General features: G+C 34.1%; 1 protein-coding gene across 20 annotated transcripts in view; it reads right to left on the reverse strand.

Moving 5' to 3' along the window:
- The window catches only part of CDH18 (cadherin 18), a 1,020,178-nt gene that overhangs the window by 245,636 nt on the left and 754,339 nt on the right, over nt 1-20,203 (reverse strand). For all 20 annotated transcript variants that reach the window (XM_021076971.2, XM_021076969.2, XM_021076964.2 and 17 more), the window contains one exon: nt 630-924. In XM_021076971.2, coding sequence (XP_020932630.1) covers nt 630-924 — 295 coding nt within the window. The remainder of the gene's footprint in view (nt 1-629; nt 925-20,203) is intronic.

Raw genomic sequence — 20,203 nt, forward strand, 5'->3', positions numbered from 1 at the left:
AATCTTAAAAAGAGATAGCAAGAGATTTACATTATATCATCTCTATCTATGCAAACAGCGCCATACCAATTAAGCAAGAATTGCAAGTGTTTCCTCACTTATGATTGTTTTTACTTTAGATCAAACTGTTACTGACACTTACCAGTTCAGAAATTCATTTTAACAATTAGCAGAATAGTTAGATCAAATATTCTTTAACACTTTAGGCTATAAGAAATTATTAAAATATTTTTGGAACTTTATCAAAAACTTTGTCTTCACACACACAAAAGTTGAAAACCGTGGAGTTCCCGTCATGGTGCAGCAGAAATGAATCTAACTAGGAACCATGAGGTTGCAGTTTCGATCCCTGGCCTCACTCAGTGGTTAATGATCTGGCGTTGCCATGAGCTTTGGTTAGGTCACAGACATGGCTTGGATCTGGCGTTGCTGTGGCTGTGGCGTAGGTTGGCAGCTGTAGCTCTGATTAGACCCCTAGCCTGGGAAACTCCAAGTGCCACAAGTGTGGCCCTAAAAAGCAAAAAAAAAAAAAAAAAAAAAAAAAAGAGTTGAAGACCTTTCTTCAAAATCTCATTTTTGGATTTTCAAAACTATATTAATTGCCAGATTAAACATAAAATTTGTCTTACCCATGTCAGACATTTCAGGCACAGTAACAATGTATGGTCCATCTGTGAACTTGGGAGCATTGTCATTGATGTCTTGCACTTTGATGATGAACTCAGATTCAGGTTCAAGGGGCTTGTTTGTTCGTCTGTCAATAGCTTGGGCATGAAGCACATAGTGAGTCTTCTGCTCTCTGTCCAGGCTTTTTGTTGAGTGGATGTCACCTGTGGTATCATCAATGATAAATATAGTCCCAGCACCTTCTCCAGTAAGGATGTATTTGACAGACCCATCACCTTTGTCAGAATTGGAGTGCAGCTGTAAATACAAATGGGATAATTTAACATGGAATTATATTCCAAACTCAGCATGGTGTTCTCTGAAAACTTCCTATTAAATTGTAATTTAATACTTAGATTATGACTTTCCTTCTCTCCAGTATCCTATGTGTTGTTACAATCATCCACTAATCTGTAGTTTGTTTCTACTTCATCTCGATATGGATATTTTTATTATGATATGTCTAATCAAGCTAATTATTGATTTAAGAAAAAAATAATAAGCAGTACTTATTAAAAGGAAAGTAATAACCCTTGCTGTCATTCTACTAAATAAACATTTCACTATCGACATAGAATAAAATTGGAAAAGAAATTACCAGTACATCACTGTTGCCTTTCATACTTGTTGGGATTTTTAGTTTTTAATTAATTGCTTGTCATTCTATTTCAACATCAAAGTTTAAAACATTGCAAGACAACTTGAGATTCAAATTACTTATTAAAATGTTCACAAAAGAGTCACTTGTCACAGAAGCATTAATTTTATAATTTGAAAAAATAAATATTTTCTAGATTTGGATTTCCCATCGTGGCTCAGCAGAAACGAATCCAAATAGGAACCATGAGGTTGCGGGTTCAATCCCTTGCCTCGCTCAGTGGGTTAATGATCCAGCGTTGCCGTGAGCTGTAGTATAGGTCGCAGATGTGGCTCAGATCTGGTGTTGCTGTGGCTGTGGTGTAGGCTGGCAGCAATAGCTCCGATTAGACCCCTAGCCTGGGAACCTCCCTATGCTGCAGGTGTGGCCCTAAAAAAAAAAAAGACAATATATATATATATATATTTTTTCTAGATTAATGTTTACATTTAGAATTTTAAAAACTGGGAGTATGGAGTTCCCTTTGTGGTTCAGTGGGTAATGAGCCTGACTAGTATCCATGAGGATGCAGGTTTTATCCCTGGCCTCACTCAGTGGGTTAAGGATCTGGCATTGCTGCAGGCTGCAGGTATAGGTCACAGGTGTGGCTCGGACCCCACATTGCTGTGGCTTGTAGCCTAGGCTGGCAGCTGCAGCTCCAATCGACTCCTTGCCTGAGAACTTCCATATGCCACAGAAGGAGCTCTAAATAAATAAATAAATAAATAAACTAGTAGTAGAGTATTTTCTTTCTTGAAAATTTATGAAACTTTGTGACCATTTTAATCACACAACCTTAACTACTCACGTTTTGCACATTTCTGACACTTAGAAACATTGAAAATATTTTGAATTTTTTTTCCATAGTAAAGTGAGAATTTTTGAGGTTTATTTTAAAGTCTTTGAACATTTAGAAGACTTTTTTAAAAGATAAAATATAGAAAAAAGATAATATAAGGAAAGGATTAATAAAATGAAGGCATCTGAAACATAAAAGTACATCAGGAAAATTTTTACTTATTTCTTAAAAACGTATAAGACATACTCAGGGACAAAATTCTGATGGGAATCACTCAGCTAGATTCAACAAATTAAATTATTTCCAAACTGCTTTTTTGGAGTTTTTCTAAAAAGGAATAAAATACATTAGCAACATATGAAAAACACAGCTTTCAAAGTTTCACACTTCATTAGTAAATTAACTACTGAAAGAAGCAGCTGAATGAGTTGGATGGAAACAGTTGTATGCATGTATGAAAATGAATTTATTCATTTCTTTATGTCTCTTGACATATCGTTTTAGCACCTACAAGAAAAGATTTAGCATTTATGAAGCAGATGCCTACAAAATATCGATAGAGCAGTCTGTTTCATATTCTCCAACTTTGCATCAATCTATGACCAAAGTACAGCAAAGTAAGGCAGTGAATTCATTGAACAAATGTTTCTAAAGCTTTTCCTGGAAGAGTTGTACTATTAAATTAAGAAAAGGTGAGCTAGTTTTAATAGCTATCGTGCTACCATATATAAATTATACATCACCGTATTATAACTATAATTAATTACAAACACTTGGGGAAAATGGTTAAGCCTCCTAACAACTAGTTTTTGAAAGTTAAGAATGGTGACAATTGACTCTTCAGGGTATATTCACTTATTCTTTTATATTTTCAGTGCAGTTAATTTGAAATCATTTAGTTTTTAATTAAAGGTTCACATTACAAAGAGTAAACTATCTGTATGTTAAAAATAAGCATATGGATGTAGACCAGGAACAGAAGTTTGTAAAAGAAGTAGAAAAGTTGTCAATCTAAAGGCATCTATTTAAAAAATTATATGCTCTATGCTTTACATAGATTATGATAAATAATTCAGATAAAAGATAAATGTCAGTAACTTTACAGCTTTAGATTTTAAAACTTGGAATCTAGCTTCACATTTATAAACATTTTATAATTAACATATCCCTAGCATAAATGAAGTTTTATTTTATTTTACTTTCTAATTAGAAAATAAATGTAAAATATAACTGGTGAATTGTAATTTAACAGTATTAATATTGCTATACAAGACAAAGTTACATCAAAATATTATAAAAATGTATTTGGATTACATAAATTATTGATAATATTTAGCTTGAGTATTTTGTTAATGTAGATGATCATTTCATTAATGGATTTTCTTCCTCTCTCATCTGTCCTGTGGTTTCTTAAAATGATGGTTTCCATGTAACCTTAATGGAAACCCATCACAGTAGCAGTGAGTCAATTGATTAATAGTTTACACAATTATGATGAGAACCATTTGTGAAGCAACAAAATGATCCACTCTTAGGATTACCTCTGGTTTATTGGACCTATTCTCAAATATTCAGTTCTGTTTATAACCTACCCCCTGCAACAGAGGTGGAGCCTGGAAGACACATTGGCTATATTGTCTTGTTTCACTTAATAAGTGGGTGTTAAAATTCTGGAATCGCATAGGTTTTGTATTAGGTTTTTAAGGCAAAAATGATGAGTGAGTGAATGAATCACTTAATGAAATGAGTGATATTGGGTGTAGTAGAGATCTTAAAACAGAGAGAGAAATCTCTAAGATACAGAATAGTGATGGGAAGCAATCACTGAGTGGGAAGCAATGAGACATCAAAGAAAGGGGGTGAGTGTAGAGCATGTAGGTAGGGATGCTCTGGGTAGAAACGTGATACCGATTCAATAACAGTAAAATACTACATTGTAAGTTTAGCTAGCTCCTATATTATTTGAGAGAGTTCCATCATTGTTTACATTAAAACATGTAAAAACCTTTGGAAAATAAATTTAATTTTAACCATATATAGTTCAGAAATACTACAAAGAGAACAGTAGCAAGGTCTTATCATAGCACAGAGTGGTGGAAATATACTTTTAGTATAGTGAGATTTTGCTAAGTGAGTGATATTTTTATGCTAAAGGAGAGATATTATATTTTCCTAAAGCAAGAATGAAAAGTTCCTGTGTGGAGTTCCCGTCATGGCACAGTGGTTAACAAATCCGACTAGGAACCATGAGGTTGCAGGTTCGATTCCCTGGCCTTGCTCAGTGGGTTAAGGATCTGGCATTGCCGTGGGCTGTGGTGTAGGTTGCAGACGTGGCTCAGATCCAGCGTTGCTGTGGCTCTGGCGTAGGCCAGTGGCTACAGCTCCGAGTAGACCCCTAGCCTGGAAACCTCCATATGCCGCAGGAACGGCCCAAGAAATGGCAAAAAGACAAAAAAAAAAAAAAAAAAAAAAAAAAAAAAAAGTTCCTGTGTATTTGATCACAAAATAACATAGGGTTAATTAACTGTTCTTTAAAGAACACAAAGAGGGAGGAGAATGAAGAAAGAAAGAACAGGAAACACAGTCACCCAAGTGAAGCAAAATGGACACTTCTCTAACATTACTATAATAAATTGTCTCAGTTTTAAGAAGTAACCTACAGCACTTGGAAAGCTAATGTGATTCACATGAGTTCCCCCCAGAACACTATTTATTCACCCAAGACCACATTAGGATCAGGAGCTGAAAATTTATAGCTTTCGTTCTGATACAGAATTCCTCACTGAGATAATATTCTATCCTTTGGGGAAGAATAACATTAAAAGGTTAAGAAGATGGTGTCAGAGCAATTAATTTTGAAAGTTGCTTTTAGTTAGGACTTCAAGTTGTTATAAAGATAGGTCAATGACTTAAAAGTGTAACATTTTGGACTACATAATTTATGAATTTTTTATGAGGAAACTTGTGTTTACAACATTCTGCTAGAAACCAGAAATAGAGTTAGAAATATTATATAGTAATTTCACTATTATAATTTTCTCCAAAACATAAAATATAACTGATGTGATGAGAGATGTGTAAGGATCATAGGAAAGGTATGTCATTGAAATTTATCATGCATCCTTCACTCCAGGATATGTTATGTTTTAAACTATAAGCAGATAAAACAAAATTCAATTGAGCTATTAATAAGTAATTTATGTAAAGAAAAAAAACTATCAAATAATAATAGCCTATTGGCAATTAACAGATCAGTCCCTTCCTGCAGAAAAAGGAATACATAACCATCAGTTTTAATTATGTATCAATTAATATATAAAGAGTTATATTAAAAACAGTATCAATAAAGCATTTTGTTCCACCACAATGCTAATGTTAATCAATTAAAAGGTTAAGAAATTAGATGAGGGTAACAAAATAAGGTTTGCATTTGTTTAACCAGAAACATCCAAGGCTTTATAAATGTGAATGTTGAATTTCAGTTTCTAGTTTTCAACTGCTTTATTATTCTTAGAAGATGAAACCAGTAAGTGAAAATGAGGAATGGAAAAGGAGCAGGAAGCAACACATGTGTAACTATTTTATCCCCCTGAATCCCAGAGTAGGCATATTAACACACAAGATGGAAAACTACAAAATAGCTTTAAAGTTTGCAGTTGTCATAATTCCATAACCATCAGCTCTACCTTAGAGAGCCCCATCTGGGTGTGGCAAATATTTGGGCACTGAGTGGGGCACTCGGTGATTGAAAATTTCACTACTAATTGCTGGGAAGTCTCAAAAAAGTGACCAAGTGATTAGAATTGAATGAGATGTATCAGGAACAGGATTACCTATTTTCTATCAGAGTTAATGTCTTCTCTTATCTCCCAATCAAGAAAGGGGTGGCTCTGGTTTTAAAGAAAAAAGTCTCAGAATATACTAAACATTATTAAAATGCCATAAAAAATACTGGTCCAAACTACTGCCCACCACACTCAAGTATGATTTTATCCCTCTCTAAACATGGCCATTATTCTTCATGTTAGCCTCTTTTTATCAAGTAAGAAAGCACTAATTTCATATAAAAGGGAGGGAGAAGAAAGATAATAGAAATGGGAATGGCTTTAGTCCTTTGGAAAATTCATCTGACAATAAAATGTAAGATTATTGTTTGATCCATTTATCACTTTTAGGAGTCTATTCATCTAACAATTTTTTTTTTGGCATATCCATCATGTACCAATCAGAGTACTCAGTAATTAAATACATCACCAAACAGGCATGAAGAGATCCCTGCTCTGGCAGAGTCTACATTCATTCCGGTTGGAAAAAGCAGACAGTAAGCAAAAAACAATGTGTTATATACATACATATATATATATATAATGTTTTCTCCTTTTGTCTGCATGTCTGCATGTTATATATAACATACAAAACCCATACTTAAAATGGAAAGAGAGAAAAAAGTAGAGAAAAAGTAATATCAGAAGTGGTTGGGGTGGTACAAGAAGTTGTGATAAAGAATATGGTAGGTAGAATATTTATCACCCAGAGATGTCTATATCTTTAACCAAGGAGACTTGGGATATGGTGCTTTACATGAAGAAAAGAATTTCACAGGTATGATTGAAGCTGAGGTCTTTCGAGAGGAGGAAAATACCTTGGTTTCTTTAGATAGGACAAATCTGATCACGTGGGTCCACAAAAAGGTAGAGTATCACAGCTGAGTGATAGAGAAATGGACGTGTGAGAAGGATTCAGCGCCTCATTGCTGGTTCTGAAATAAAAGAGACTTTGTACAAGTCTCAAGAGTGATTCCTAGAAATGGAAAAAGCCAAGAAAATGGATAGTTCCCTACACCCTACAGAGGGAAGGAAGCTCTCACTGCCTATACCCTGATCTTAGCCCAGTGCAACCAAATTGGACTTCTGACCTAGAGAACTGTTAGGAAAAAAAAAAAAATGTGTTATTTTAAGCCACAAATTTTGTGGTAATTTGTTATAGCAGCAATTAGAAACTAATAAAGGGATCAGGGCATAATAAAAGATGACATTTTAGCAAATTCTTGAAAAAGGTTAGGGAGATAGCCAAATGCATCCTTTAGAGAAGAGCATTCCAGGCAGAGGTAAAAAACAAGAGCAAAGCATCAAGTTAGTAAGTTTATTAGAAGGTTCCAGAAACAGTGACAAGGCCAGTGTGACCAGTACAGCCTGAGCAAAGAGGAGGCTAGTAGAGAGGACATCAGATAAGTAAGTGGAAGGGAGCTCATATGCCCCAAAGGTTTTAGTGCAGTGAACAAGAAATATCACCAGACCCACAGAGTAGTCAATGTTCTGACGAACACATGTGGTAAAGCTAAACTTTCTTTTGCTTGGAATTTTCCCAAAGGAAAGGACCCTGAGTCAATTTACAGTCCTATTTCTTCATTCCTATAAAAGGATGAAAGTTATTCAAGATTTTTTTTTCATTCTCAAATGTTTTCCATAATCACACTTTCTCTGGATTTAACCCTATCCTTGAACAGAAATTGTTCTAAGGTCAACAAACATATCCTGGTTATTAAACATGTTATTGATAAATTGCAGCAATATCTTCCTGGATCCACCTCCCAGAGTAATGAAAATAAAAATAAATAAATAAATGAACAATTGGGACCTTATTAAACTTAAAAGCTTTTGCAAAGCAAAGGAAACCATAAAAAAATACAGGATGGAGAAAATCTTTGCAAATGATATGACTGACAGGGAATTAATCTGCAAAATATACAAATATCTCATACAACTTCATGTCAAAAAAACAAACAATGCAATCAAAAAATGGTCAGAAGATCTAAAGAGACCTTTCATCAAAGAAGACAGACAGATAGCCAAAAAGCACATGAAAAGATGTTCAATGTCACAAATTATTAGAGAAATGCATATCAAAACTATAATGAGGGATCACCTTATATCGGTTAGAGTGGGCAACATCAAAAAGTCTATGAATAATAAATGCAGGAAAGGGTTGGGAGAAAAGGGAACCCTCCTACATTTTTCATGAGAATGTAAGTTGATACAACCACTATGGACAGCAGTGTGGAGGTTCCTTAAAAAAACAAATATATAATTACCATATGACCCATAACTACCAATCTCACTCCTGGGCATATACCCAGGAAAAACTATAATTCAAAAGGATACATGACTCCAGTGTTCATTGCAGCACTACTTACAATAGCCAAGACATGGAAGTAATCTAAATATCCATCAACAGAGGAATGGATAAAGAAGATATGGTACATATATACAATGGAATGTTAGCCATAGAAAAGAACAAAATAATGCCATTTGCAGCAACACTGAGGAAAATAGAGAAAATAGAGATTATCATATTAAGTAAGTCAGACAGAGAAAGACAAATACCATATGGATTGCTAATACATGGAATCCCATAAAAATGATACAAAATAACTTACTCGCAAAACAGTAGCAGATTCAAAGATTTTGAAACCAAACTTACGGTCACCAAAGAGAAAACGTGGAGAGCGATGGATTGGGAGGTTGGGATTGGCAATATATGCACTGCTATATGCAAAACAAAGATCTACTATGTATATCAGGGAAACCTATTCCATACCCTGTGATAGCCTATATGGGAAAAAAATCTGAAGAATAATGTATATATATATATGTATATGTATGAGCTGATTCACACTGCTGTACACTTGAAACTAAAACAAAGTGGTACATCACCTACACTCCAATAAATTTATTAAAAAATATGTTATTGAATAACATCTTTAAAGAAGAGGGCCAATTTATGAACATGATGAGGCTAACTCAAGATGAGAGAGAATAAACCCCTCAAATACTGAGATCTCACTCTGGAAATGTAGGAAATAGGAATAGCAAAGCTTTTTATGGAATAAACTGTGGACTGAGGATCAATGAGGAAGACAGTATGAGCTGCCTTGCTAAGTTTTTCCATGCTGGAATATGAAGTTACTCCACACAGGATTGAGCCCACGTAACTCTGCACATTGGAGTAAAAATGCTGCAGCCCACAATTGTGCACACGTTTTCCTCTGTTAGGCCTGCTAAGAATAGAAATGTTATTCAGAAATTTTTGAATCATAAAATCTCAGCTACTCAGCTATAAGCCTGAACTCATTCTGCATCTTTCATCAGGTTGACCAACCACAGCCCCTTACTCCCCTCTGTGTCACACAAGAGGAAATTGTAGGCATGAATGCTGATTTCTTTCTTTCTTTTCTTTTTTTGTCTTTTTGCTATTTCTTTGGGCCACTCCCGCGGCATATGGAGGTTCCCAGGCTAGGGGTCTAATCGGAGCTATAGCCCCCGGCCTACACCAGAGGCACAGCAACACGGGATCCGAGCCGCGTCTGCAACCTACACCACAGCTCACGGCAACACCGGATCCTTAACCCACTGAGCAAGGCCAGGGACCGAACCCGCAACCTCATGGTTCCTAGTCGGATTCGTTAACCACTGCACCACGACGGGAACTCCTGATTTTTTTCTTAATTTATCCTCACTAAAACTTTCTAAATTCTCTCAAATCTATCTCCTTAATATCCCCTAACCCTCCTACCCCCATCTCTCCATTACCATTATCACTGAGTTAATTTATGCTCTCATACTTTCTAAATTGGAATATGGCCATTATCCCATTATCTTTCTGTTTTGGTACGATACACATTCTATGTATACTATACCTTAGAGTGTTATTTATACATTTTGTTCATTTCCTGAATAAGCCATTTGAGAGCTTCCCATAGCCTTCAGGTGAAATACCTTTCCATCCAGCTCCTGTCTGTGTGTCGAACTTGATCTTTTCACACTTCACCAAACACTAAATTTCAGCCAAACTAAACTGGATAATCTGGTGCCAAAAGAGCCAGACTATGCATACCTGATCCTCTTCAAACTCAATATTTTCTATTAATATGCCCAGAAGTAAGTAGTTTCCAATCTTTTGTGATGTTTACTTTGAACTTTTCTTTCAAACAAGCTGCCATTCCTTTATGATGACCCTTTGCCTACCTGTCATTCATCATTTCTCATATATTGCTATATTTTCAATGAAATGTCCCATCTCTCCCACTTTACTTGGCTTTCATTGAGGGCAGGAGCCACACTTCATTATTTTCATGTCTCCAGTACCCAACGCAATCTGATTTTCAATGAGTAATAATAAAGAATGAAATACGATTTTTGACTTTTTCATAATTTCATGGTACATTACAGCATATCAAATCAGAAATAAACAAAGAAACTACCAAGCTACAAAACAGAGTCAAGATAATTCCAAGAGGAAATTTGGCTTGACAGGAAGGAATGAAGAGACCTAAACTACTTTTAAAAAATCAATTTAAACAGAATTAAAAAAATCAAAGTCATACTACTGACAACTTAAAGCAAAATTAATAGCATCGTAAGATGGGTTTCATAGGGTTATTTGACTAAAAGTTATGACAGAAGTAGGAAAAAATGGAATGGGCAGATAAATATAATAATACTGTTGTAAAGCAATGACTATTGTCACAACCCAGTTCTACCAGGATTAAGTCGTTAACCACTGCGGTCAACAGTTCAGTGGTTAATGCACTGACCAACAGTGCATCCAGAGAGGAACTCTGAATGAAAAACTAAATAAGACATCTGTGCTTTGGACAAACAGGGTGACCTAAATATCCAAAACAATACTGAAAAGAACAAAGTTGGAAAACTGGATATTCTATACTTCAAAACTTACTATGAAGCTATAGTACTCAAGAATATGTGTAGGACTGGATAAGGATAAACATACAGATCAGTGGAATAGAAATGAAAGTTGAGGAATAAACCCATACCTTTAAGGTCAACTGATGTTCAATAAGTATGCCAATACAATTTAATGGAGGAAAGAATACTCTTTTTAGCAAAATTGGAAGGACACTTGGACATATATAATAAAACAAAACTGCATCCCAGTCTCACATCACACATAACCACTAACTCAAAGTAGATTTAAAAAACACTGAAATGTAAGAGATAAAATTGGAAACATCTTAACATAAAACTGAAGTGTAAATGTTTGTAACATTGGGATAAGCAGTGTTTTCTAGCTACAACACCAAAAGCACAAGCAACCACACAAAAAACAAAATTGATTGAAAGTTATCTTATTATTTATTTATTTATTTACTTATTTTTGCTTTTTAGGGCCACACGCACAGCATATGGAGATTCCCAAGCTAGGGGGTAAATTTGGAACTACAGCTGCTAGCCTACGCCAGAGCCACAGCAACACCAGATCTGAGCCACATCTGCGACCTACACCACAGCTCACGGCAATGCCAGATCCTTAATCCACTGAGTGAGGCCAGGGACTGAACCCTCAACCTCATGGTTCCTAGTCAGATTTGCTTCAGCTGCAGCATGGTGGGAACTCCTATTGAAAGTAATCAATATTAAAAACTCTGGTACTCCAAAGCAAACTCTCAAGAAAGAGAAGACAACTAAAAGAGTGGGAGAAATATTTAAAAACAATATATCTATTAAAGGATCACTTAAAATTCAATGATTAAAAAGACAAATAGTCCAGTCGAAAAAAGTCCAAAAAAACCTGAATACATATTTCTCAAAAGAAGCTACATGAATAACCAATAAGTACATGAAATGGTAATAGACATTATTAGTAATTAGGGAATGCAAATTAAGACTGCAATGAGCTGAAATCTCACACCTCCTAAGATGGCTTAAATTTTAAGGAGATAAAAATACAAATATTTGAAAGGATATGGAGAAACTGGAATGCTCATTTGTTGGTGATGGGATTCTAAAATGGTATAGTTATTTTGGAAAACATTTAACAACTCTTCAAATGTTACAATTACAGTTATCATATGATACCATAATTCTAATTTTAGGAATGTTCCCAAGAGAAATGAAAACAAAGTTCACACAACCTATAAACAAATGTGGTTGCCAGGGGCTGGGGGCTGAAAGAGAAAAGGAGAATGAACTCTAAGGAGTAGGAGGTTTCTGCCTTGGGGTGATGCAAATATTCTAGAGAGTTGGAATGGTTGTTGCCCTTCACATATATGTTAAAAGCCAGTGAACTCTACACTTTAATATATTTTGTGAATTACATCTCAATAAAAAACTACTAAACTACATAAATGTACTAAATATACCAGTTAAGAGGCAGCAATTGTTACAATGAATTAAAAAATAAGACCCAACTACATTCTGTCTACACTAAAGTACTTTAAATGAAAACACACATGAAGGCTAAAGTAAAGGATGAATGGTGGTATACAGGCTAATTATAAGTATAAAAAACCAAAGCTTATGATTATCAGGCAAATTATACTTCAACACAAAGTATATTACAGGAGATAAAGGAGAAAATTTCATGATTTATCGAGCAAATAAAAACCCCAAATATACATCAGCCTAATTACAGAACACAAAATTTATGAAGCAAACTGATGTGATTAACAGGAGGAATAAGATCATACAATTAAAGGTGATATATTTAACAGCTCCCTCTCAATAATTGATCGAATGCACAAAATTATAAAGGAGAAAGAAAACCTTGATTATGCTATCTATCAATTTAACAAAACTGATTTTATAAAACACTGCTCAACAACTGCATAAAACATATTCTTGTCAAGCTCATAAGGAATGTTCACCAAGAGAGACCATATGCTTGATTATACAAGCAACAATAAATTTCAAAAGGATTTAATTGTACAGAGTACACTATCTGATGAAAACAGAAAAGAAATGAAAGACATATAGAAAAGAACAAATCCTTGGACTTAAACAGCACACTCTAAATAAGCCATAGGCTATGAAGAAGTCAAAAGAAGATTTAACAAAAAAAAAAAAAAAAAAAATGGGCCAATTCAAAGTAAAAAGCTCTTACGGGGGAAGTTCCCATTGTGGCTCAGAAGGTTACAAACCTGACTAGTATCCTTGAGGATGCAGGTTTGATCCCTTGCCTAGGTCAGTGGGTTAAGGATCCAGCATTGCTGTGAGCTGCAGTGTAGGTCACTGACACAGCTCAGATCCACATTGCTGTGGCTGTGGCACAGGTTGGCAGCTGCAGCTCCAATGCGACCGCGAGCCTGGGAAATTCCATATGCTGCAGGTGTGGCCCTAAAAAGCGAAAAATGAAATGAAATGAAATATAAATACAAAAATCTCTTTCACAATGAAGGAAACCATCAACAAAATGAAAAGGCCACCTATGGAATGGAAGAAGATATTTGCAAACTATAAATCCAATAAGGGATTATTATCCAAAATACACAAATAACTCATTCTACTCAACATCAAAAAACAAAAACAAACAAACAAAAAGCACTTTTATTTAAAAATGAGAGGAGGCTCTGAAGACACTTTTTTCCAAAGAAGATAAACAGATGCAGATAGCCAACAGGTACACAAAAAGATAGATGCACAACATCACTAATCATCAGGGAAATATAAATCAAAGATCACAATGGGATATCAACTCACACCTGTCTGAATGGCTATCATAAAAAAGACAACAAATAACAAGTGTTCACAAGGATGAAAAGAAATGGGAACCCTCATGTACGCTGATCGGAAGGTAAATTGGTGCAGCCACTAGGAAAAGAGTATGGAGGTTTCCTCAAAAAATAGAACTACCACATAATCCAGCCATTCCACTTCTAAGCATTTACCTGAAGAAAATGGAAACACTAATTATAAAAGATAAATGCACTCCTATGTTCATTATGGCATTATTTACAATAGCCAAGATATGGAAAAACACTAAGTGCCCATCAATAGATGAATGGATAAAGGAGATGTGTACACACACAGACAATGCAATACTGGCCATTATAAAAGAATGAAATCTTGCCATTTGCAGCAGCATGGACAGACTTGAGGGTGTTATGCTCAGTGAAATAAATTAGACAGAGAAAGATAAATACTACATGATTTTACTTGTACACAGAATCTAAAAATACAAATGAACAAAAGTAACAAAACAGAAGTAGAGTTACACATACAGGGAAAAATCAGATAGTTGCTAGAGGAGAGGTAGTGGAGGGAGGAAAGGAAATAGGTGAGGGTGATTAAGAAGTGCAAATTTCCAGTTGCAAAATAAATGTCACTGATATAAAATATACAGTGAGGGGAATATAGTCAATAACAGGTAATATATTTGTATGGTGACATATAACTAGACTTAGATCATTTCGAAATGTATAAAAATATTGAATCACTGTTACATACCATAATATAACAGTGTTGAATGCCAATTACACTTCAAAGAAAATAAATAAGCAAACTTATAGTAATAGGAATCAGATTTGTGATTACCAGAGATGGGGTTTGGAAGAGTGGAAATTGGATGAAGGCAGTCAAAAGATACAAACATCCAGTCATAAGGTAAATAATTATTAGGGACATAATGTACAACATGATAAATATAATTAAGTGTTATATGTTATATATGAAAGTTATTAAAAGTTATTAAATTCTAAGAGTTCTCACCACAAAGAAAATATATATTATTAATTTTTCTTTAATTTTGAATCTATATGAGATGAGGGATATTTGCTGAATTTACTGTGATAATCATTTCATGAATGAATATAAGTCAAATCATTAACTTATACACTGTTGTATGTCAATTATATCTCAGTAAAACTGGAAGAAAAAAAGAATTAACAATATATTGAATTGAAATATAAGGAAAACACCATATATCAAAAGGTATGGGATATAGCTAGAGCTATGTTTAGAGAGAAATGTGTGGTTTAAATGTACACAAAACTGACCCTTTAACGACCTGAGGACCAGAGGTGCTGACCCTCCATGTAGTTGAATACTCACAGGTAACTTTACAGTTTGCCCTCCATATCCATGGTTCCCCATTCATAGACTCAACCACCCAAAGATTGTGTAGTACTGTAGTATGGATTTATTGAAAAAAACCTGTGTGTAAGCAGACTCAGGCAATTCAAACTCATATTGTCAAAGGGTCAGCTGTATTATAGAAAATGTCCAGTAGCAGTGATTTAAATTTCTACACTAAAAAGACAGAAAAAGAAAAAATTAAGCTTTAAGAATATAGACTAGTATATATACTAGTATAATATATGTAATACTTATATAACTAGTATATATACTAGTCATGTATATATAATACATATAGTAAAGATTAGAAATTTAAAAGGTAAAAAAATAGACGAAGAATATTTCCACCGTAAAAATATATTTATTACAAACATTTCTTAAATTTATATAATCCTAGGAAGACAAAAACCAAATTTTTAAATAAAGAATTTACCAATATCAGGGCTATATAAAGAATATAATGACAGATAACACAAGCATTAAAATGACAATAAGGAAAAAGAAAAAGTAAGTTTCTGCCAAAAATGTTAATTAATTTAAAACAAATTCCTTAAAAACATAATTGATCAAAACTGACTAAAAAATAGAAAAAGGTAAATAGCTAATTACATTTTATTATTTATTTATTTTATCTAATTAGAAAGTAATTGCTTTTATAATCTAAATCCTTGCCATAAAAAAACTCTAAGCCAGTATTTCACAAACTCAACACTATTGAGAGTGTAGACCACATAGTTCTTTACTGAGGAAGGCCTTCCTGAACATGGTTGGATGTTTCCTAGAATTCTTAGCCTTTACCCACTTCCTGCCAGCAGCAGTTTCTCCCAGTCCTTAGACAGTCCCAAATGTCACCTGTGAGTACCACCAGTTGAGAACATTTGCTTGAGGCACAATTTCCAGTGAATGTTTTAAATATTTAGGCAAGATAAAACACCAACATGACATAGCCCCTTCCACAAAATAGAGACCACTGCAAAATATATTTTGTGAAAATAATGTCATTCTGATGTTAAACCAGGCAACTATTAAAGTCCAAAACTCCTTATAAAAATATATGGAATGTTTTTCATAATATATTCAGTAGCAAATCAAATCCAGCATCACATGAAATAAACAGCATTCTGTGAGCAAGTGAAGTCTATCACATTCATGAAAAGTTGGTTTTACACTCAAAAACCAAACAATGAAGTAATCACTTTAACATGATTATGGAGAATTATTGTATGGTTATCTTAGTAAGTGCATAAAAGGCATATAGCAGAAGACAATGTGCACTCATGTTCACTCAACACATTAGAAGCAGAGGAAATTCTCAATCTCACAATCAGCACTTAAAAGAGATACTTAAAATCAGTACTTTAAAGAGGTAAAGCTACGTACAAGACTTTGTCATGAAAGACAAATAGCCAAACGTGCTTCCTCCCAAGATTGAGAAAAGGGTAAGTATATGCATTTTTACTAATTACATTCAGCGTTGTATTAAATGTCTTAGATGTTACAATAAAATAAAATAAAAACGAAAAAAAGGGGAAAGTTATGCAGATTAGAAAGGAAGAAGTAAACCTGCCTGTATTCACAAATAATATGTTCATCTATCTGTAAAATTTCAGAAATCCATGTACTTAGACTCATAAACACACACACACACACACACACACACACACAGAGTAACTACAGTTTTGGTCAATTTAGAAAAGTCAGAGAATTCAAGGACAATATTTAAAAACTGAATGTATCTCTACATGTTAGCAACAAACAAAATTAAGACATTCATCTATACCATTTATGATGGTATTAAAAACTTAAATGCTTATAGGAATAAATTTAAAGAAAGATATATAAGGAAAGATCTCTTTACTGAAAACTACAAATTATTGCTAAATATTTCTTAAGCAAAACAAAAAGAAAGCTCTAGTATATTTATAGATCATAACGGTCCACAATTTTTTTTTAATTGATCCATGGGGTATAGGAAATTTTAATCACTACCATCATGGGCTTTTTTTGTAGAAACTTACAAGCTATTTCCAAAAATTATAAGGAAATTGCCAATGCTTATAATAGTCAAAGTAATTTGGAAAAGAGAAACATAATTGATGGATTTCCACTATTTGATTTTAGGCCTCATAAGAAGACCGTATTGTTATAAATATAGACATTCAGATTAAAGAGATAGAATAGAGTCAAAATATAGACCCCACACATATTTGTGATAATCTGATTTTCAATCTAAGTTTCATAATTCAATATAATGGAACAGTATAATTTAATAGGGGTATTTCTTTAAAAATTCAAGGAAAAGAAGCTGATGGATAGCCAAAATTCTAATAGCAAGCTGCCATCTAGAAAATGACTCAGCTGCAAACATATTCTAACTTTTACACAAAAAGAGGAAGGATGACATTGTCTGCAGAAAAGAGAATCCAGAGGGTGGTACCATGAAAATGATTCCTATACCTTGAGACCTAATTAAGGAACTTCCTGACTGAATTTGGAATTTGCCTGACCGAATTTCAAATTTGCTACAGACCAGTGACCCCTTTGTATCTCTAATGTTCTCCTTTTTGAATATGTATTGGTTTCTTCTGCCTATCCCATCCTTGGGTGCATGGTGGGCAAATAACATCTTTAGATTTTCACAGAATGACAGATCAAGAAGAACTATTTGGGGAAATGTGTGCTTAAGGACTATACCAAAGATCCTTATCTATAGCTGGACTTGAATTAGAGGATAAAGTTCTGGACCTGAAACTAATCCTGTAATGGGATGATACTTATGGGGACCTTGGGTGGAAGTGAGTTTCTTTTGCAGGAAAACATGAATCATTGGAGTGTCAGAGGGCAGACTGTGGTAATTCCAAAGCTGCTGGAATTACCTATTACCCCATTACCATCTCTCACTGCTTATATACTTATATGATTCCCATCCTTAATCATGAGTGGGGCATAGTAACTCCTTCTAATTAGATAAAAGTGATGGGGTGTCATTTTGAAACATATTTATAAAAAGATATTGGCTTCTGTCATGCTTATTCATTCTGGTCATGTCTAACCCTTTACTGCTCTCTTCTTCTGGAGCCTTGAGGGGAACAAAGCCGTCATGCATGAGAATCCCTATACAGAAGCTTATATGGCTAGAAACTGATGTCTCCAGCCAACAGACAGCATGAACCTGAGGCCTGCTAACAGACATGGAAGTGAACTAGGATGTGGATTGTCTGCAAAAATTTTCCTTATGATGAATGCTGCCCCAGGGGACAATTTTAAGCCATGCCTGAATTCCTATAGAAATTGTAAGATGATAAATATTTTTTGTTTTAAGCTATTGAGTGCTTGGGAAATAATTAATCCATTAGAGAGTCATAAAAATGTTTCTCAAAACAGATGAGTAAAATAAGCCCGGCACCAAAAAGGACATATATTTGTTTTATTTGTATGGAAATAGAGACTAGTTAAAATGAAGCTACAGTTAGTTAAATCAAATCAGTGGTTGTCAGGATGAGGGGTTGACAAGGGATTGACAGCAACATTTTCATTGCCTTGATTGACATGGTTTTAGAGTTTTCAAATGTCTTCAAAGTATGCAATTATTATATATCCATTATATTTCACCTTATATTTTACTATTAACAATTATAAGAACTTATTAAGCATCAAACATACACTGCAATGGTTACTACATAAAAGCATAAGCAGTGATACAGTATCCCAGATGTTGAACTTACAATTTAAAATGAAACACAAGAATGCTGTGAGCCTAGCTCAAAGTTTCCTTAACTTGCTGATGGTTATTTTGACAAATGAGTGAGGTAAAATGACTTCTGATTTCAGGTGCAATGTTAGTAAGGCTTTGGACAAGATCCATTTCATTGTACCTAGACATTTTACTCAATTATATTACACTTGGTAAGAAAAATTATGCTTAGAAATTCTATAAGAAGAATGAACTATTTCAAATTGCCTTGTAGGTCTTAAAACTTAAAGCCTGAAAATAAAGTCTACCTTTGAAAGTAAAGTTTTCTAATTTTTTATAGCTTACTAGATAAAGAAATGTCCAGATACTTTGCAAATCAGTATTCTCTTAGTGGGATCTATTTAGATAATCTTTCTTTAAAATGTTGCTTCTGAGCTCTTATAAAGCTATGGTCCTACAATGGATTAATTATTATCTGGAGGCACCTCTGGAGTGATAGAACTTTTTCACTCATTTTAGAAACTACATTTATTTTGCCCCTACTATGCCCTCCAAATACCCATGTTCTATTAATGTTGTTTTACATGAAAAAAATAGACTTTGCTCATGTGAAAAAATTAGGGGGAGATAGTCCTAGATTTTTCTTATGTGCCCCATTTAACAAGTATTCTTATAAAAGAAAAAAAGAGGCAGAAGACTCAGGGAAAAGATATGATGACAGAAGCAGAAGTCAGTGAGAAAGAGAAATAGAGATACACAGAGAGAAATTTCTGAAGACACTATGCTGCTTGGCTTAAAGTTTTAAGCATGTGTGTATAATTGAGTCACTATGCTGTACAGTAGAAAATTTACAGAACACTGTAAACCAGCCATAATGGAAAAAAATAAAAATCATTATATTAAAAAAAAAAAAGAAAAAAAAAGAATGGACTGCAAGCCAAGGGATGTAGGCAGCTTCTAGAAGCTTGAAAAGAAACACATTTTATCCTAGAGCCTCCAAAAGGAATGCAGCCATGTTGGTAAGTTGATTTTAACACTTGTGACCTCCAGAACTGTGAGATAATAAATTTGCGTTAAGCCACCAAGCTTATGATAATTTGTTACAGCAGCAGTAGAAAAACGATGCAGTTGCATGTATGCATGTATTATATACCCTGTTAAAAGATTACCATGTATTTTCTTACAGTAACTTGATGAGGTAAATATTATTATCACCTTCATATTTTTTAAATTAACAAACAAAATTATGTTGTTAATTAATTTGCCCAGGGTTACAAAGCTATTAAGTAAGATGATTTAGAAACTTCAGAATGTGGAATCGTACCCTTTAGACAAATGACATTATTGAATGCACACATATATAGTTAATGAAAAGTTTAAATGTTCTAAAGTGTGGACACATTTTCACTTGATATTTAATAGTCATACATTAAATGTCAATCTTGTTTAAGTTTAGTAGGAGTTCCCTGTGGCTCAGCAGGTTAAGGATTTGTCATTGTCACTGCTGTGGCGCAGATTCAATCCCTGGCCAAGGAACT

This window comes from Sus scrofa, chromosome 16, assembly GCF_054392235.1.
Source record: "Sus scrofa isolate SSC_HxYL_T2T_F1_AM1 chromosome 16, Sscrofa_HxYL_maternal_Yorkshire_Landrace_v2.0, whole genome shotgun sequence".
Classification (NCBI taxonomy): Eukaryota; Metazoa; Chordata; class Mammalia; order Artiodactyla; family Suidae; genus Sus; species Sus scrofa.